Source organism: Trachurus trachurus (assembly GCF_905171665.1).
Source record: "Trachurus trachurus genome assembly, chromosome: 16".
NCBI classification, from domain to species: domain Eukaryota; kingdom Metazoa; phylum Chordata; class Actinopteri; order Carangiformes; family Carangidae; genus Trachurus; species Trachurus trachurus.
In genome coordinates, this window is record NC_139902.1 from 28,567,843 (window position 1) to 28,589,509 (window position 21,667).

Genomic DNA, 21,667 nt, shown 5'->3' on the forward strand with positions numbered 1-21,667 from the left:
TTTTCTCTTCATATGTGCAGCTACACCACTGATTTTACTGGTGACTACTCACTGTACTTTTTTTTGGGTGTTAGTTGCGTTTTTTATTTTAATTAAATTTCTTATTGTTTGTTTTCTCACTTTAGAGCCAAGTTGTGTCAGAAATGTTCTACAAAACTGTGGCACATGTGTTCTTCTGAAGCGCTGTGAAGCTTCATGCTCATTAGACCGACACTGACTGAGCCGGGTTCATAATTCAGACTCCAGGAGGCCGGAGGAATAAACACTGCAGGACGTGTTTCACAATCCCCCAACTCTCTGCTGAAGGAAGATACAGATGTGAAGTGCAGCCCTTTTTTCTTCTTTTTTTTTCTTTCTGCGAGAGGTCATCATGCTAAGTTGTCTGTCGGCTTTTCCTTCCACAGGTGGTGAACCGACGTTTCTCCTCCGACTGTGTTTGTAACAGGATTACCACTCTCTGCTGTGGAGCCTCTCCCTCTGTTCATCCCCTCCACTTGTGTTACACTGTTCCTCTGCCTGCTGGAGATAACCCCAGGATTTTCCCTGCTCAGTATTTCCCACCACATGGGCTTCCCCTCGGGGCGCAGTGCAGCGTAAATGCACCAAATGCAGTTTAACACAGCTTTTTTTTTTTTTTTTTTTTTTTTAATGTGCAGCCGGGTGGGATCTGACTTTTGTTTCATCTTCTGATTTCCTGGTTACATTTGCAGACTGAGCAGCAGGATTATCTGTCATTACCGGGTCTGTTTGACGAACCACCAGAGAGTGAGACATCATATTTTTACATGCACAGAAAACCAGACACCTTCTCCTGTCATTGTAAGAAAAGGAGTTTGTAATAACCAGATCAGGATTAAGTCTGTGAATGCAACACGCTTCCAGAAGTGCACACTTGCAAACGTAACCGCCATGACAGTTGAAAAGAAGACAGCCGTGTCCTGATCCGTCTTGTTCCCTGTTTTGTCAGTTTGTTTAGTCTATTTTCAAATAGTATGGCCGTCGTTTCATTTTTATACTGTTATATTTCAACCATTTTAATATTGTTATCTTTTCATCTTCTCATAATTGCCCAGGGACTACAGGAGGAAATTAGAAATGCTGCTATTACTTGGGTGAAGACATCTTTTCTCATCCTACAAGATCAACGTTTATTTGTGCATTTGTGTCCCTGTTTTAAATGAATAAATTCCTAAATCCTAAATCTCACTTCAACACGTGAACCATTCAGCCAGTGGTTTATACCCCTGAACTCTTAAGACACTCCTTTGTGCCCACCGCCATCAGGCCTCAAATAAGTCAGGGCCTCGACACGGTCCCAACATTGTATCAATCACTTTTCTTTTTTTTTTTTTTTTTTTTTTACAACCATGTGTTTTTAATATTTCATATCTATTTATTTTACTATTTAAATATTCTTTTGATTATCTGCTTTTCTTGCTTTTCTTATTTGCTTTTATTGCCTACTGTTGTAACACTGAGCTTCTATTAGTGCTAAGCAAAAGTAGTTTTAAAAATAAATTGAAGAATGTGTTTTCATAGAGGAGATAGTCTAGTGTCTGACTTCTTCTTCTTCTTCCTTTTTTGTTTGTTTGTTTTTGTTTTGTTTTTGTGTTGTTTTGCTTTCTTGTTTCATAATGCTGCGTACCAGGCAGGCTTTTGAACCTGTAAGTCACAACCTCAAGTCACGACTTACGACTTTGTAGCGTTCCAGGCAACCCGTAACTCGTCTTTTTTCGACCTGTTGCCCGTGAAAATGCACTAGAACGGCAGTCAAACCCGTAACGTCCGTGAACTTGTACCAGTTCGATCTGGTACGAGTTCACGGGTCGGAAAAACACGAGTTATGGGTTGCCTGGAACACACCATAAGCTTAAAGGTCCAGTGTGTAAAATGAGGGGAAGACAATGACATCCAGCTTTCAGATTGTATTATTTTTCTATTAAATAATTCTATTGTTTAATTATTAACGTGAAACTTTTGAAATGTGCTCTCTGGTTGGTTGGATTTATCATTCTGTACAAACATGGCGGCGCAAGATGGCGACACTCTCTAAGCAAGACCCTTGCTACATGTATAGGCTAGGAAAACCAAATGTATATAATTTTATAGCGATTATACACTTATACAAATATATTCATTGGTAGTATATTTAGATTTTGCCAATAAACCTTGACAAATATTACACACTGGACCTTTAAGTATTCTGTTGTATCTGCAAATGTTTAAACTGTTTAACTATTTCTTATGATATCTGGATGATTGTTGTATGGTTTTAGTTTGTTTTTTCATGTTGTTTTTACTCTGTATGTTTTTACTATATTTGTAATTGTATGTGCTGGACCCCAGGAGGAACAGCCATTGATCTTAAAATGAAGCAATAGCTAATGGGGAACAACTGAATTTCCTCCCGAGGATTAATAAAGTATCTTAATCTTTAACCATGTAGCTTTGTCTTGCATTAAGAAGCTCTGAGGAGCTCCTGGTTTTCAGACGTGTACAGTATCTAACACATAGGATGATAAACAGAGCGTACTGTACGTACCCATTGGCGTGCCGACCCCGTAGGCTTTGGAGTCGATAAGGCCTCCGATCTGGGTGAGGTTGCAGTTGCGCTGCGTGACGAACTCGATGGTGGTGGACTCCATGAGGAAGGCGTAGTCCGAGGTGAGCACGCGGTGAATGCCCTCCTCCACGTTCTTCACCATCACCGAGTGTCTCCGGCTGCTCATGAACTCCCACATCTTATCGTATGTGGAGATCTTGGTTTTCTGTGAGGATACACACAAAAAAAGAAATACATGTAGAATAGCGACATTGAGTCAAAACAGAAATCTTTCACTGCAGCAGCTGTGGTGTTTTCTTGCAGAAAATGAAGTCCTAGGTTGGAGGTTAATGACGGATTATTTATACACACACACACAATGACAGGCAGAGCGCCCACGTCACATCTTTACATACTGCCAAAGTCTGCAGCAGCTCCATCAAGGCCTGAAAAACCATTTACATCCAATTATGTTCTAAATTTCATTAGAAAAAAACACGTTGTTTGCTTCAGCAGAAGTTTTCTGCAGCACCAGCACTGGTGTATGCTTTCTGTCGGCCTGAATCATTATCACTTGCAGTGTTGGGGGGGGGGGGGGGACACGGGCCGGAGCAGACAAGCATGCTAAAGAGCAGCGGTGGTGTGAGTTTGTGCGACTGCATACGTTTGATGTTAGAAGCAGCTGCGGCGTTGTCAGCGGCGGCGTGACTCACTCTCTACACCTGTAATCACTGAGAAAAATCCAAGAGCACATAGCTCTCCAGGGGAGCGGATTTGAAGGCATTTTTGAAGCCATTTGAAACCTAATTAAGTCACATCTTCAAGGTCCTGCCCGCCATTATTGTGTGTAATGACTTTTTGTGGCTGGTCGATATTTTAGATCAACTGGGTGATTTGCGGAGTGCCTATCAGAATCTTTTGGAGTCACCCTTGACAAATCAGGTGATTGAGCATGCAAGCTTCAGACTGCTGATAAGGCGCGAGCTGTGGCCGTGCATACGCGCTGAGGCAGATAACCACCCAGAGCCGAGGTGCATGGGCTACCTACAGCCGCCTGCCGCGCAGGGATCCAGAGCTGATTACAGCTGAAGCACCGTGAGATCCTGGAGAAGGAACGGGTACAACAGTGAGAGAAGTTACTGCTGCGTTTCTGGCCTTTGTATTGGAGGGTTGGGGGTGGAACTTTTTCTTTTAATGGAGGCAGGAGCTGCATGTGATGGAAACTATAAAGTCAGGGTGTTCCATAATGCAGCAACTTTTGCCTTTAGAGTTTTCAATGGGAACCAGACAGGCTGGTTCAGGCCGAAGATTTATAGAAATGACTTGGGTCGGGTTGGCTGCTTATTGTTATAAAGCCTTATGATCATATATGAGTGTTTATAATGATAGTTATACACATTTATAAGTCAATACAATACAATCTATTTATTGGGTAACACTTTATTTGACGCCTATCTCTGTAACACATGATAACCATACTTATAATGAGTTATAATGCAGTTACAGGACTGTATAACTGTAGTTATTTTATAATGGCTTATAAGGTCAAGTATTATGATAGAGTTATAATGCTCTATAATGTGTTATGCTTATTGTTATAAAGCCTTATGATCATTTATGAGTGTTAATAATGATAGTTATACACATTTATAAGACATTATAACACATAACTATATTTATAATGCATTATCGATGTGGGCATTGTCAGCAAGTTACTAACAATTAACATATTATAATACCTGACCTCGTAAGTCATGATAAAATGCTTTATAGTGTGTTATGATTATTGTTATAAAGCTTTTTGATCAAAACAAAATGCTAATAGAAGAAATACGTATATTCATTCTAGCAGTATGAACAGGCAGCTTGTACACTTGCCAGTTGCTACTGTCCACACCACAGAGCAGTCCCAGTTATCAGGAGCTCTTTGTGTTGACTGGTTAATTGATTTTGCTGGTTGGTTAAGCAGCCTGAGCCACAGTGGCAGCTGTGGTGGTTTGATACAGCAGGTTGGTCATCGATTGTAAAGATGATGTTTTATCTAAACCCCCCAGTTTAGGTGTCAGAGTAAATGAACGGACCAGTAGTTTCTTTGTCTTAGTCTTGTGAATGAGTCCAAGAAAAGCATCAGAAATGTGGTTGTTGAACAACTTGTTGCACCTGTCAGTGTTTTATTCCATTCATTTCTGTGTCAGTGGATTTAAAGCATGTGACTCTCACCTCTCACCTCACTGTTCTTCACTGGAAAATAAGACACTTGATGTGTTGTATACAAACATCAGGGAGGCTTACGCTGCGTCAGCTCCACCACCACTTAGCAGATAAGATCATAACTTGTATTTTTCCTCAGACTTCCTACAAACTCTGCTCATTCACTGAAAAAAGAAAGATCTGACCTCCACAGAGTGGTCGATGCACCACAGACAGTGACTTCTACTTCTGTTTGGACAAATACTGAATCAGCAGTAACATCAAGACCTTCATAAACCAGAAACTAGAGGTCTTGGTGGATGAGGACAGTGATGGGAACTGGAGAGGAGATTAATGTAAATGAAGGACAACTACAGCAGAGAGGTGTGGACCAACCATCAGCACTATGGAAAATAAAATGTCTTTGAACATTATAATTCATTCAACAGACTCATTGTAGCTAAAGATTGAAAAACCTCCAATCTTCATGTTTTCTGGGTGTCCCTGACAGAGAGTCTCCTTCAATAGTATCTGACTGCTTCTCTTTGAACAATCTCTTTTCTCACTGTTCCCTGTACGTACAGGAACTGCAGGTTACTCCCCTCTTCACAGTGAAGAGGCAGTAGATTAGAAATCCTTTATAATCCCCTCCTGTATTCAGATCCGTGCTGCCGATTCTGGCAAAAAGGTGCTTTCAGCGAGACCTGAAAGGCCTCGGGCAGCAGAGAGTGACGCGCGCCGGCGATCGTGACAAAAAGAGCAAAGTGAATCCGCTATCGGCCTCGGTCAGATCAGAGCGGAGGATAAGTTCTCCTCCTGTTTCTGCACGAGTCCGTCTTGTTATTGAAATTGGGACACGTTCATGTTTGAAAGGAGTTAGGAAATGTAGGAAACACACTGCGGGCTGCTGCTTACTACCGTTTGCACTAAAAACAGCAAGTGTTTTGAAGTGTGTCGTGTGAGAGATGGGGTGTGTGTTGTGTTTGTGTGTTTCCTGGTGTGTCTTTCCTCAGTACAGTTTGTTTTGTTTGTTTTTGTCTCATTAATGCACCTTCACTGAATCCTGTCTGCATTTCTGTACAACCTGTCCGACTCTGAACCCAGCAGCTCTTCAGCTGATGACCAACTTCCTGAATTGTCACATTCCCGCGTGTGTTGTACGGAGGAGGGAGAACAGAAATGTCTTTTTTTTTAAATGCAGAAAGCTGTGAGAGTGGATTGGACAGAAGCAGCCTCCGCCTTTTTTTTTTCATTCCAAATTCAAATCATTCCTGATTCCCAGACATCCCATCATCCCACCAGCTGGATAGCCGAGCCACTTGATCCACTGGTCTCCATCTGCACTGCAGCCTGCCAACCTGCAGACACTCATCCCTGTCTGTTTCCTGCTCCTCCGTCGGTGGTGCGGTGGACATCTGCTCCTGACCTCCTGTCGGTGGTGCAGCTGACACCGGCCCTGGATCTCCTGGTGACAGTTCCTGTTGACGCGCTGCCCGACCTTCCAGGTCATCGGTCGGCCCAGATCTCCAGCTGACCTCCTCCTGCTCAGCACTCTGGTGGTCTGGTCTCGCCGGTCCTGCTCTCTGCTCGGGTCTGCAGCTGAATCTGCTGCTGTCGGTCCATCACCAGCCTCTGATCAGACTCCTGGTCATCCTCCTGAGGAGACTCTGCATGGTCTTCACCCAGCTGACTGTACCTGTCTGCCTGGCCGCTGGGTTGCCTTCCCAACCTAATCCTGGTTGTGGTTCCTGTTGCTCTGCTTGTGCAGACTTAGGCATGTTTCTACTGCAGGAACCTCCCCCGAAGCGCCATTTACAGATCTGTAAATGATTACTCAGATCGGCCGGCCCTGAAAAACTCCTGAGTGGGGCTTGAAGTTTACTCTGTGCTGATTGGTCAAACTCAGAGCGGGATGTGACGCGAAGAGAAAGCCCCGAGATAGCTAAATATGGGACATTTTTAATATGCTACATTTTTACCTTCATTAAAAAGTAATTTTGAGAGTTAACTACATGATGAGTGACAACGGAGGCTCTCTGCACCTTGCAACAATCACCTGGTCTCTGCTGTGGTGTCCAGCTCTCATCTCTGCACACCGCAACACAAACGTGCTCTGTAACCCCTAATCTTTTGTTTTTGATGGTTAAGACTACACAAACACATGGGTTGTAACATCGTATATGTTATGTAACGTTATCCACCGCTCCATTTATTGATTTTTCGCCGGCTTCATTGTAAACAACTGCACATAGGCGAGAGGAGCGTAACCAAAACTGCGGAATAGCGAGTGGACTTGCATAGTTCCCCTTTAAATCCCATTGTTATATATATATATATAAAAAAAAAAAAAACAAACATCTACACGGCCGGAAAAAGAGAGAATAAGTCATGAAACGGTGCATGAGAGTAGCAGTAGTAAAAAAAAAAAAGGATGATAAATGCGTGATTACTGTATGCAACGATCAAAACGGCACTTATAACCCTCAGCTTTTTTAGGCAAGGCAAGGCAATTTTATTTATATAGCCCATTTTTGCAAACAATTTGTCTCAAAGGGTTTTACATGGCATCATAACAACATCCTCTGTCCTGGGAAAAACTCCCAGAAACCCTTTTAACAGGGGAAAATTGGAGAAACCTCAGGGTGAATCACTGCTTTTAGAAAGCGTCTATACTGCCGGAAAAAACAACAACAACTACACCAAAAAACACTGCACAACAATTGCCACACTGGCAATAACTTTTTTTTTACCCTTTCTTTCTCAAATGTGATTCAGTGACTCAGTATCTCTCTTGATTCTCCTCTTTATCCACAATATAGAAACGTCCCACTGAGCGATGAATAGGCTTTAAACAAGAAGGTCTTGACACATAATTCTGCTCGGTTTTTCAATTTCATGCAAAAGAAAAAAACACACATTTAAACTCTGAACACAAACTTAAATTCAACTTGTGATTCGGGGGAAATCTCCTGCAGGTGGTGTCACGCAGCGATGCAATTACTCTACTCATCCCAAAACAAGATATTAATTGTTCTACGGAGCCGATTTTTCATGCCAACAGTGCAGAGTCAACAAAATAACAAATCAACATTAGCTGAGCTCCGGCAGGACCTCGGGGAGCAGGAAACAAAAGTGCACAGTAATCATCCTAATTCTGTAGAATCCAATAGCAGACTGGAAGAGGACAGACTCATCTAACATGATAATGTTTGAGATGCAGGGCTGAGCTCGTCTGATGCTATTCATCACGAAAAGATTCATTGTTACAATCATTAAACAAAAGAACAACAGAGAGAAGAAGTGAAAAGACAGACGAGCGTGTAGGTGTGTTTGACATGAGCTCCGTTTCCCTCAGTTCACATGATAATGAGATGCTTCTCGTATTTATTTTGCTTGTTGCTTTGTTTTCGAGGTGTAATTCGGTTGCACCAATTTAATAAATCACTGCTTTTAGACTTTGATTAAGTTTGTCCCGGCTTCCCCACGGGGCCGCACTTCCTGTTCAACTGTCCAACCAGCAGCCAGAAGCACAGACAGTCTTTAAGATTTAAGTTCTGCTTCTTCACTGTCGTCAATATTCAAGCAAACACAAGAGGACGTCTGTCACTAAACCTCCTAACTACGTTTTCAATATTTGAGCAAATGACAAAATGTGTTTTTATCTAACAAGGACAAAGTCAAAAGGCTTCATCTCCAAACACGATACAACATCCACTTGATATTCAATGAACTGCTGCTGTGACTTCCAGGACGACTGAGCAGCATCAAACTAAACAAGTTGTTCCAATAACACGGTTGTTTTTTGTGTATTATTCCTCTTTTGAGAGTCACATCATTACAGAGTGAAATCAAATGTATGTTTGACGTGTTTGCAGCATCATGGTCTGACCTTGTTCTACTACAGTCATTGACCAATAGCGGTGCACCGTTCAGAGGTCAGGTGTTTGTACGATGATCACAGGTGTAGCAGTGATGTGTTATCATAAACCAACAATGTTTCCTGCTTTTTCAGTTTTAATTTAAAGGAGAATTCCGGTCATTTTTAACCCCAAAATCGTTGTCCTGATGGTCACCCAGTGTTGGTTGGAGCAAAAAACACGACTACAATTGATGCAGGCAAACCGGAGTTACACCATGGCTACCCGGCGCTAGGGATAGCAACAACGTTAACCCATGGGGGCAATTCTTTCAACCACAACAAACACTGAAAAAACAATCAAATATCTATGGTACATGACTGGAATCCTTACGAGACACCACTGAACTCATATAGTGTAGAGTATAAACAGTATAAACTTTGTGTTAACGAGACGATTTAGGGGTCAGGGGTCAAAAATGGCCAGAATTCTCCTTTAAGTGTGCTCTTCAGAAGCTTGAGACAGCTACTAGACACTTTAATGTTTTCTTGTGTATTGTGCAATTCATAACTTTTTCCTCCTTCTTCTTCAGCCTATGACCTGGACAGAAGGGGCCTTGTTCACACTGCCACTACAAATACGTTTTTTGTCATATCCAGATTGTATCTAGTTAGATTTTTTCCGAAACGGATTCAAACCGCATACGGAGGTGGTTTCGAATGTGATTCTGATCAGATTAGCATAAAAATCAGATGTGTGCTGCAGTCTGAACCAGGCCAGACTGATCTAAAGGACTGAGCTTAAGTCATGTTGGGTAGAAACATACATCAGTGGTGTTTACAAGACTAAAACATCTGAATCTTTTTTTCTTTTCAATCTAGGGATTGATTTTGAATCTGTACTGAATGGTGAGTCCAGTGTGAAACCACCACCAGGAAATGTGTCGTGTCTCCACACGACACATGGAAGACTGGGGTTTGATTCCCTGGGGTGTGTGTGTGTGTGTCTTTTCTTTTCTGCTTTTTATTCCTTTCATTGATGTCTGCTGCTGCCAAACTGGACATTTTCTCACCGTGGGACGAAAAAAGGACACACTAATCTTATTAAAACTGTACAACAGCACAACAGAGAGAAATATGGGACATTGTGGGGCCGTGGTTAAATTAGCATGACCTCAGCTGAAGGGAATAAACAAAAACTAAATCAGTCATGAAGTGCAGCATCCAGTAAACACACCGAGTAAAAGCCACCTGCGCTGCTGTGCGATCAACAGGTTTGATGCTGCGTTTGGCCCCACGCTGAATCCTGAAGCTGTCAGCTCCGACTCCAGTCAGGAACACGCAGCTTCCTGCTGTCACGGCTGCAAAGAGCTCATTCAGCTCCGGCTTTGAAAAAAAACTCTGAGCAGCAGCAGCGAGAATCGACGCTCGGTCTGAACGGACCCGTTAGACTCGTGTGATTGAGAAGGAACAGAAAGCCGAGCCTCAAGGACTCTGAGTGTTCTGCAGACCGACGCTCAAGACAACAAATCAGTTTGTGGTAAAGCACCGACAACATCAACCGCTGCTGTGTTGCCTAGCAATGTCCCGCTGTACAGTACGTCGTGAGTGTTACTGTTACTGCTGCTGTTTATGAGGCCTCAGTTATACGTTAAGCTGCTGCTCAAGTGGTTATTTCATATTTAACGGTTTATTATCGTTGCATCTACTGCTGCAGGAAATCATGAGTTTTACATTTCCACTGGCTGTGTGTGTAAGTGTGTGTGTTGCATGTTTTGTTTTGTTTGTGTGTTTTATCTCAATCAAACTGAATTACAGCACAATGCGCCACAGTTTTTATGCATACAGTATTTAGTGTGTGTGTGTGTGTGTGTGTGTGTGTGTGTGTGTGTGTGTGTGTGTGTGCAGCCTTGAATTGCTCACTCGCTTGTTTGTGAAAGTGTTTTGCATAGTTTTTCAAAGAGCTCCTGGAAGACGGAGGGGAAGAGAGTTTGTTTTTTTGTCAGCACAAACAACAACTTTGCTTTTATGAGGAATTCTCTCAGAGCAGATTTAAGTGTCGACAGTCAACACAGGTGGCTGCGGAAAGGAAGAAAACACGTTTGTAGCTTCTTCTTCAGCTCGACCTGGAAGTCGACTGTCACGGCAACAGATCTGTTAGTAGACTGAAGCAGCCAGACAGAATCACAGGGATTCATCTGAACTCTCTGTGTCTTTAGCCTTTAGGATCACTGCAGAGAAATATAAACACAAACTGTAGAAATATGAATAAAGAGAGAGAGCGAGCGACAAAGCGCATGTGTGAACAGGTGATATGAGTTATATGGTATGTTAAGGTTGAGGATTAATAACTAAACATTTGACACACAGAGGGAGCTTGACAGAAACGGCTGCCTGGAGTTTAAAGACTAAACTTTTGTGGATCCAAGACTGAGGCTGTAAAAACTAAACTGTATTTTCTCAGCAGCTCCTCTGGTCCAGTCTCACTTTAGGGTTTTTAGTCTCTGTCCTGCTGCACAGGTCTGAGTCAAACGTACATCAAACTCTCTCTGTCTTTCACTCTAATAAAGTCTTTATCACTACATATCATTTTAAAAAGAAAATTTGGTCTCTAACTTTTTTGAACGATAGTTCAACATTTTGGCAAATTGGCCCATTGCCATAATCCCTATAGTCATAACAGTGGGTTTGTTACCTTTAATTGTCGGTGCAAGATATTTTTAGAACGGCGGAGCAGATCCGCGAGCTGTTCAGAGCTACGCTACGGAGGCTAATGGGATTTCTTGGTTTCCCTCATCAAACTCATCAAATTTGACGGAGATGTTTTCGAGGTAAATTCATGCAAAACTGCTAATGCACGTTCCCATCGGTGGCAGTTTTTCAGCAAGCAGTCTCTGCATTTCCCTCTAAAACAACTCTGTCTGGTAACGTTCTGTTATTATCTCATAGCGTGGTGAATGTGCAGGTCACAACTTGTCCACCAGAGCGTTGTGGAGTTGTTGGATTATGTATTTGATGAGTTTGATGAGGGAAACCAAGAAATCCCATGAGCCTCCGTAGCGTAGCTCTGAGCAGCTCGCAGCTCTGCTCCGCCGTTCTAAAAATAGCTTGCACTGACAATTAAAGGTAACTCCTAAGACTACAGGGATAATGGCAATGGGCCAGTTTGCCAAAATGTTGAACTATCCCTTTAATAAGAAAATGTATGAAGTGTAGCATTAACTTCTCACCACGATTAAAGATTATTCATTGTCATGGTACAAGAACATACGACGGAATCTGGTGCACTCAGAGACCAGCTCTTCAAATAAGATGTGAAATACATATAAAATATTTACATGACAAGACACACATTCAGCCATACACTCATGCTAACGTATGCTTAAAAAAGAGAATAAAGTACTGTATATATAAAAAACTCATAGGCAAGAGCTACAGACACCCTGAAACACAAACACACACGAGCTCAGCTTCAACATAGAAAACACACAGCGTCTCTCACAAAGAACGACACACAGGCTACGGTTTGTAGGAACTGACTCTGTGTCAGTGAAGAGGAAGACTCAGCTCCTCATTAGCAGCTCTGACTGCTGACCTGACATCAGTGTTGATGCTGCACTGAGCAGAGGACGGTGTTCAACATCCACTCTACTGTCGGTCCAACAGCAGCAGCAACACGCTTTAACATGACCACACACACACACCGTGAAAAGAGGAACAGACTTAAAATTATATGTAGATTCGTGGCAATTGTTGTTGGGAAAATCAATTTCTCATGACAAAATATATTTACGGTCTGCTCCTTTTTGTCGTTTTAATCATTGTTAAATATGTCCTACTTACTGCAATATCCATGTTCCATTCAAACTCATTATATTGAATTATTTGTGATCTTCCTGTGAATGTGTTTGTTTTGGCTTCCTGCAGATTGTTGTTCATTTGCAACATGTTTCCTTTTCTTGTATTTATTCTGTGTTTTCATATGTGTTTTTGAATCTGTATTGATTTTCAATTTGCAGTTTCCTCTTTGTCCCTCGTTGTCTTCTTCTTCTACCACCACATGCTGCGTCCTCCCTTCGTCGGGTATCAGGCTCATCGCGTCACGGAGCTTTTTCTGCTTGGTTTAATCACCATGCTGAAGGTGTTCCTCCCCATCTGTCTTATGGCTAATGCAAAACAAGCCAGGCTTGTATAGCCGGGGGACATGGAGCTCAGTGGCACACTCATATAAAGGGCCAGTGTCTGTGGCGCCAACTCTGCCAGCCATCACCCCCATTATACACACTAGGTGAGAAACCCAGCGCTGTCTCTAATAAGATGTGATTTTATTAGCTAACAAGCCCGACACAGCTGTGGTGTGTGTTTGCTTATTAAATTATTCAGTGTTATTGTAGCGGCGATCCATAGGGAACGTCCCTGCGAGGAAGATGAGTGAGATGCTTCAATGCTTCAGAGATTATCCCGTGCAGACATTTACATAATTAGCCACCCATAGACTGGTATTTTACAGCACACATCCATAATTACCCCAACAAAGGGTATTTTGTCATTTTTTTTCTTCTTGTTTTGAAAAATAATTGTGATGCACGCCCACATCAACCCGTCAGCGCGCTGCACTAAATCAACCTAAGGTTACAGACTTGTGCCGATGTGGGCGGAGCCTTCTGTCAATACTGTGTGTCCTTATCTAGCATTTTCTGAACAGAAACAGAAACAGCACAGTTTAAAAATGATCATTTCTGAAGAATTGGTTTTGTATTGTTTTTTAAAGAGAGGAGTTTGCTTTTGGTTATAAAAGAGTCTCATATTAATGTGGATGAATCTACGTTACCCACTAACGATGCCATCGCTAGTTGGCATCGTTTATGGTCGGCACTACGACGGTATCTGATCGTCTTCGAACCTCCGACTTTCGTTCTTGATCAATGAAAACATTCTTGACAAATGGTTTCGCTTTCATCCAAGAATTTCACCGTGCGAGCAGAGGCTCATGGGAAATGTAGTGTGAAAACACTTCCCGCTTTCTGAAAGTCCTCGTAGTCACTTTAAAGACAGCTACATTTTTTACGACTTCATCCACTGTCGCCGTTTTGTTGTCGCCAGAAACATTTGACTCGATGGACGTATTGTTTAACATCCTAAGTTTGTGCATTGCACATTATGGTGAAGTGGTTTTAGCTGTTTTCAGATGTAACAGGAGCTTCATAAAAAATCTGTTTTAAACACCTCACACAGGATCTGTGGACGCAACATCATAACTAAGTCAATTACTCAGTGAAGGACAAATGATTCATTAACACAAATTAACAAAGAAGAAGAAGCAAAGAAAGTCTTAAAAGTTGCTGTGCACCAGACCTGATAATGTGTTTATTGATTTACTTTTTCCATTTAACTTTTCATACCTGCATGTTTTAGCCTCTGTTGAAATTAATTCTGAAGAAGATAAACAATCACAGTTTAATGATCACATCGCTTTTGACTAATTTTGACTTTTGCATCAACTATACCTGAGTTTTGTGCAGTTACATGTGGTTTATTCAGTGCCTATTACACACAGTTGAGTTTACCCAATGTACAATCTCTGGTATATATAGATCATTTATTTCATGACTTGGCGACAGAAAATTGTAGACTGTAATTGGCTGGGAGGAGCGAGTCCATGGGTCGTCTGTGCAGCAGGTTATTATGACCCATCGTTAGGGTTTGTTGTCAGGCAACATCCTGTTGTCGTAGCGATTAGGACGAGGTGGTGACACAGTGACAAAGCTTGGGAGGAGGATGGGTCGAGTACAGCAGTTTGTGTTGTTTTGTTCACAGACGTGACCTCACTGGAGTTACTGTAGAGTTATTGGTGGTAACTGGTATGATGATCTTAAGGGTGGCATCAGAGTTGGATTGGAAGAAACAACCTAAACTCCTCTTTAATAAAACCAATTGGTGTTGTATTTTATATCGTTGGAAATCCTGATTAGTCACCTTCAAAACAAGGTACAACTTGTAAAGATTGTGCATCCGCGGATTGAGCAACACGATGCACAAACCTCACAAGTTGTACCTAGTTGCCTAACCACTAATCTGGCTTTCTAACGATAGAAAATACAACACCAACTGGTTTCATTAAAGGGGGGAAATGATTGACTGTTTCCAAACTTTTTTTGAGGAGTTTATATATTTGTTCAGGAAGAAGGTTGATTGGGATTAACTGGGATTAACCAACCAGTGTAAGTAGATGTTAATGAGACAGGAGATTGTTGTACAAGAATGAAAGTCTTTGTAAAAACAACTAGTTCATGTTTAATGACTGATGGATTATGGGGTGTGAGGTCTTTGGACTATGTGGAGTGATGGGGTCACTGATTATGAGGAGAGGTTTTTCCATTCACCACCATGATAGTCTGATGGAAACAGAAGTCTTAGCTGTCTCTGGAAAAGTTTATAATTGGAGCTTTAATAACTTTTCACAACTACAGTATTATTAGAGAGTTTGTTTTTGGCCTTGAAGCCAAAGTTTAGGTGTGAAAGATTCAAGATAAAGTTTAATTGTATTTTTTTCCCCACTTCTCCACGTCATGATTCAATAATTGCAGATTGGACTAGTTGTGTATTCTGTGTTGAAAAGGCAGTTTGGTTTTTATGAGATGATTTTCTTGTCAGTGACTCTTGTGGGATTTTGTTAAAGGTGTAAAAGTTTGGAGCAGATTTTTTTGCTATTTTGTAAAATGCAACATATTCTCAGACCTGACACTTGAACGCTGGAGTTGGCAGTGTTAGTGATGATCCCAGTCCAGCCCATAATAGCGCACAGTGTCTGACCTGAGGCTATAAATGATGGCTGCAGAGGGATCTCATCGCCGGTACGATGATTAAAAAGCACATATGCTGCTTCTTACACCAACTGTTGTTTTCATTACTTTACGTGGTGGAATTATAAAGAGACGGTGCTGCAGCAGCTTCCTGATGAGACCGGTGTGAGTGTCAAGACGAAGCACACAAACATATTAATCACAACTGTTTGTGTGTGTGAGCGATACCTGGGAATGCATAATGCTCCGAGAACAGATGGATGAAAACGTTTTAAAAAAAGAAGCTTCAACTTGAAGTGCCATCGACTGATAAACAAATCAAGAAATCTAAGTTTTCAAACTTCACCCATTAAAGGGGAATTGCCGTTTCTTACAATCTGAACCTTATTTCTAGCATAAAATACATTTATGTACTCACCCAGATAACTTTGGTGTCATTACAAGTCGTTCCGATGAAATTAGCTCCAGCCGAGAGCCGCGTATATCAGTATAATGCGAGAACACGGGGAAGTGCAATGCAGCCTCTAAATAACACATTATCTGCCGCAAAACTTGTTCATTTCACCAATATTTTGTTATGATACGCTAGAGTCCGGGGTTAGCTGTTATCAACATCCCGGGTCTGTAGGTTGACCTACTAACCTCTGACCTGGATGATGTCATTCTGATAATAATCATTCCGCTTCGGCAATAGCGTCCAATTTTATATCAACTAGCCGGAGCTTTAGTGAGTCCAGGCTGCGGAGAGGAAGCCTGTGGAAGCTGAACTTCGTCCAGCTGCTCATTTTGTTCTGACAAGTCGGAAACACGCAGAAACGAACCGTAGCATTAGCGGTAGCAACAAGCCGCGGCGCTCGGAGATGACATAATTGAGACCCCAGATGTTGATAACAGCTAACCCCGGACTCAGAGGGGAATAGCACTAGCGTATCATAACAAAATATTGGTGAATGAACGAGTTTCGCAGCAGATAATGTGTTATTTAGAGGCTGCATTCCGCTACCCAGTAGACTCACATTATATACGTGGCTCTCGGCTGGAGCTAATTTCGTCGGAACGACTTGTAATGACACCAAAGTTATCTGGGTGAGTACATTATCGTATTTTATGCTAGAAATAAGGTCCAGATTGTAAAAAAAACGCCAATTCCCCTTTAACCCTGACAGGCAGCAGCAGGACGTCTATAGGAACCAGAGCAGAGCTGTTCCTGCTCTGTGCTTCCAGGATGTTCCACTGGTAAAAAGGTCCGGCTGTGTTTGATCATGGCGACACGGTGGATCAGCGGTCAGCGCTGTCGCCTCAAAGCAACAAAAAAAGTATTCTAGGTTTCAACATGACCCGGCCACCTGGGAACTGTCTTCATGGAGACTGCAGCCCAAAGACACGCAGGTTAAGGTTGAAGGGGAAATCGGGTTTAAGCATGAATGTGTGAGTGAATCTGTGAGTCCAGTTAGAGACCGGTGACCAATCGATACAAGTCCAGCTCCTCTTGGCCTGAGTTTAACCAAGTTATACTCATAAAAGTTCTAAAATAACTACATAAAATACCTAAAACTTATTGTTCATGGCTGGAATTACAATAAGGACAAACAAGTTTGACTTTCTGAATGAAAAGTCAGAAGATCATCAATGTTAAAAGCATCAAGTAACATTTGTCTGTGTACTGGATGTCTCCATGGAGGACGGTGGTGAACCCACTGACTTTATTTTCATCCATAGATTTCATCCAATGCTGCTAAAATGATACTGAAACTGATGAGATGGTTCAAAAGCTTTATATTTGAGGACTTATATTTTATTTTCTACCTTTATTTTTAGGAATTGAGAAGCTTTGTATTTATTATTTGAGGCTCTGTTCACCGCAGAAACTGCTGTTAACTGTTGTGGACATCCTTGGGGGTGGGGGAGGACACACTTTATCCCACACTCTGGTTTTTATTAGGACAGGTGTAATATCATTTATATATAAAAAAAAAAACACATTTTACAACACATCTCAAACTGGGGGCATTTTAAAAGTGGACGATACTGAGGTAATATAAGAAATGTAAGTATCTGTGGTTTTGACCATTCCTTTTTTAAAACCTTCTTTTTAGTAATGTTTCTCATATTTAGTGAAGTACACCCAGAGGCTGTCTCATCCAGACACCGAGCTATGACCTATGAAGTACTGAGAATTATTAAAGTTTGATTGTTTCCTGAGACGAGACAATGGAAACTGGAGAGATAAAGAGGGGGAGTGAGATGTGAAAGTGAAAAGGAGGTGTGAATTCAATTGTAAAGATGTGTTGAGATTGTTTATTATAAAAGGGCTCAGTCTGTCGTGAGATGTGGAGTTCACACAATAAAGAAACTGGATAATAAATTATTAAATTTCTTTTAAATGAGAAATAACATATACTTATTGTTAGGAATTATTGTGTAAGCTCCATCTATCCTCTCTGCAGTCGTGTGTGTTTGTCTGCACCTCTTTGAATTTCAACATCTCTGTGATTCAAGGTTGATTTTCTGTTTAGTTCAGTAAAGTGAGATCTTTAAGTAGCCTTGAGTTTGAAATTTGGGTTTTTATATAATGAGCCGATACTTGTATTAACACAAGGTTGATCGCTCTGTAGGAACTGACTCTCTTCAGCTTTTTGTATCTGAACCATTTTAAGAAAAAATACAACTGTTATTTCTTTTCACTTTGAAATGAGCACTACAGTACAAGTTTGTGATATTTCCCATGCAGCTTTGGCTTTTCAAGCTCAGGCCTCTGAATCCCTGGATGATACGAGTAACACTACTGTATCTGGTTTGATAACATGGAGCGGTAACTCACCTTGAAGAAGGTCATGGTGGAGCCGTCCTCTACGATCCCGTATTCTATTTTGGTCTGCTTGGCCAGGTCGTCGGCGGAGTCGATGGGCGACTCCATCCTCTCCACGGTGAGGAAGGCGGCCAGGTTGGCCGTGTAGGAGGAGATGATGATGAGCGTGAAAAACCACCAGATTCCTCCTACAATTCTGGTGGAGAGCGCTTTCGGCATGAGCTCAGATCCTGAACGAGAGGAGCAGAGGGGGCGGGGTGAGGTCTGGTACAGGACTAGGCTGGAGGGGGGGGGCAGCACCCAGGCCGGGCCTCTGCATCTGCTGCCTGGATCACACACTCAGACACAGACACACTGAGTGGACAGAGTGGGACGGCTCATGGTTGGACCTGGTGTTTGGTGTCAATCCTTCATGTTTAACCTGGACCTGCAGCTGATAGTTTTATTCTCTCTGAACTCAAAATGTGACAGAAAACCTGACAAAGGAAAATGAATTAGCTTGTTCTTCTGACATCTGTACTTAGCTAGCTATTACCAACTGGCTTACCCCTGTGCTAACCAATCAGAAGCTTATCTTGGGCCTCATAATGAGGTGTGATCAGTACACATGTTGTACATTGTTTCCTGCTCTTAAGGCCTTTACACACCGGGGACCCACACGAATAAAAGACAAGAAAATGTACGGACACTCTCTATCGTGCACTTTAAGTTTAGTATTCTCATTAATGTTTTTAGGGCTAATGTTTTGTACATTGTATTTCTTTTTAGACAATCGAGGGCCTATAACTAGGGGCACCGTCCTTCTTATCTTATTTTATGTTTTATGCACCCAACTGCCTTATTGTTTATCTAAGTTTGTTTCACAGTCCTATGTCTTAAGTGTGAAACTCTCGCAATTGCTTTCCAATGCAGAGTTTACTGCAAATAGCAAATAAATGACTCTAACTCTGATTTGAAAACATGACCGTGAACTGTGAAAACTATTCATACCAGCGGCGATGCGAACAATTATAAATCAAAGTTTTGAGTCGTGCCTTAAAACTCTATAACACACACCTACGCGTTGATTATCGCTTAGGTATTTGTTTACCTCAAACCTGCTGTGCCACTGTCGTCTTGTTACCAACTCTACTACCTTCAAAACACAGCAACTCACTATGTGACAGCCGAGCTGTTCGGCTCAAACCTGGTCTACAAAGCATCTTTTGTGGTTTCCTGTCACATGTGGTCAGCTGTCATTGGTGACTGATTGTCCTGCTTCAAAAGGATAATATAAGTTCTGCTTCGTCTAAACGGCTACGCTTTCGTTAAAAATTGGTGTTTTCAAACAAAAACAAGCTCCATCCAGACTAACAGACCTTAAAACGCACACATGCATAAGCATGAGCAATCATGTACCCAGCGAGCTGCAAACTGGTGTAAACAGGAAGTCGATCGTCTACTCTGCAGCTGATTTGTTGCACAAAACACCCCAGGGGGCCGGCAGCATTTCCAAATATCTACATCTTTGGTGCTCTTTAGTTGTGTGACTGAGAGGTGAAAACACATTAGAAGGGGTGTGTTTGAAAATGGATGGTGTTTGAGAGCGAAGATTAACCCTCCTCCTATAACAGCTTTGGTTTAGTTTCTGTTCACATCTAGGTGTTTACATTACATAACATTCAGATCTTCCTTTATGGTTGTTAAAGGGCCAACACAGATCAATCACAGCAGATGAATGATCGACAAACAGATGGAGCAACTGCAGAAACCAGGACTTGAGGTGAGACCTGCATCTTTTTCTTGTTGATTTTGCAGCTTCAGATGTTTTGCATGTTCGAGGTCCTGTTGGACCCTGGAGCAGCCACAAGGCTTCATGGTAATTAACGCCTTAGATCCAAACAACAAATTATTTCACCAGCACTGGAACGACACCAATGGTACTCTGGTGTAACAAGGTTTTATAAATTGAATCGGACACAGATTCTTTGGTTCTCCACTCTCTGAAAGACCCGGCCTGTCAAACTGGTTAGCAAATGCTCAACAGCATGAAATTGCACATTGAAGGCCGCAGAATGTAAACCCTGCTTGACATCTGCATAGATTCACTCTGTCCCTGCCAGTGACTCCACTGACTGCAGCACTTCTTTTAACAGAATTGATTTTGTTGCTGCCACAAACGCTGGTCCGAAGAGCCCCATGTTACTTTCTACATGCTGTTGTTTAGCTTAGCATTAGCTACTCACTTTTAGTATTTTGTGTCTCTTGTGCACAGACTCAAGTTAAAATCTGGTTTTCATTCAGGTTTTTGCAGTATAAGTGCATGGGAAGAATAAGACAGAGATTTGTTGTCCAGGTGAGTTTGGATAACAGCGGGACTATTCAACTCAAGCAGCTTAAGCAAGTGAAAGCTGGGATTTTGCACATTGCACTCGTAGGGGAAGCTGACAAAGAGTCAGAGCGGTGGGAGGTTAAGAGCAGTGTGCTCCACTCCCTTTGTGTGACACTCAGCGGCCACTCTCGGTTTTAATCAAACTTACTTTCCGTTCCCTGAGAGAGCTGTCGAGCAGCAGGAGCACAACACTGAACTGTCAGCGCACTGTTACCACATATAGTGAATGCTAAGAAGCTCTGTATCACTTGTTGTTACTGTCAGGCTTCATATAGTTATTAAAACAAGAATGTTTAATGCTCCCACTTGTTCCAGAGGAGAAACTACGTCCATAACAGTGGCAACATGCAGAGTCAAAGCTAAACGTGAGGAAGCTGCATTCAGTTTTTTGTGCATCACGTTCTGTATCCGACACAAACCGAGCAAACAAACGCCCGGAAATCTGTGTAGGTTCAGACTAAAAGCTGTGTGTGTGCACAAAGACAGAAATATGCAGACTCATGTCTTTTCAGATTGTACACAAGCTCCAAATCCTGTCTCACAGTTACAACACAAACGGATGTAGAAATGTCCTTATACATCTGTTTGTGTACTGATACTTGTGTAACGCTCCACTTCTCAGTCACTGAGACAAATGGTAAAGAAGTGCAGTTTTATGGACTGTGTTGCATTTAAGTTCTCCACAAGCACCAGGCACCTGTCACTGGTCTTTTATTGGGGCCATGCCATTCATTTCTCACGTGTTTTTGCAAACTATCATCACTGCGTACCTCAGTAATCACTGTTAGATGTGTAATAGACAATAAACACTAATTTATAGAACTCATATTGAAAGTGAAGTCCTGAGTTTTGGCTAAAACCTGTTTTGTATTCGTCCTTTAGTCCCAGTGGACATTTGATTCTCCTGAAGAGTTCCTGACATAATTTGTTCACAAATGATCTCTGCGCCAACAGCATTAGTACGTTGATGTCACGTGAGGCGGAGCTCAGGAGCCAGATCAGATAGCTCTGTGGAGAAAATGGCATCGTGCTAATACTAATGCTAATGCTAACTAGAGGTCAGCCGGTACGGTAACGTTTCCGGTGCAGGCGTGAT

The 21,667-nt window shown here is 42.0% G+C and overlaps 1 protein-coding gene across 2 annotated transcripts in view; it reads right to left on the bottom strand.

Moving 5' to 3' along the window:
* Positions 1 to 21,667, bottom strand: part of grik2 (glutamate receptor, ionotropic, kainate 2) — a gene marked incomplete at both ends in the record, with an annotated part of 312,879 nt that overhangs the window by 36,010 nt on the left and 255,202 nt on the right. For both annotated transcript variants that reach the window (XM_083989928.1, XM_083989929.1), the window contains 2 exons: positions 2,543 to 2,768; positions 18,213 to 18,430. In XM_083989928.1, the coding sequence (XP_083846054.1) occupies positions 2,543 to 2,768; positions 18,213 to 18,430 (444 nt within the window). The remainder of the gene's footprint in view (positions 1 to 2,542; positions 2,769 to 18,212; positions 18,431 to 21,667) is intronic.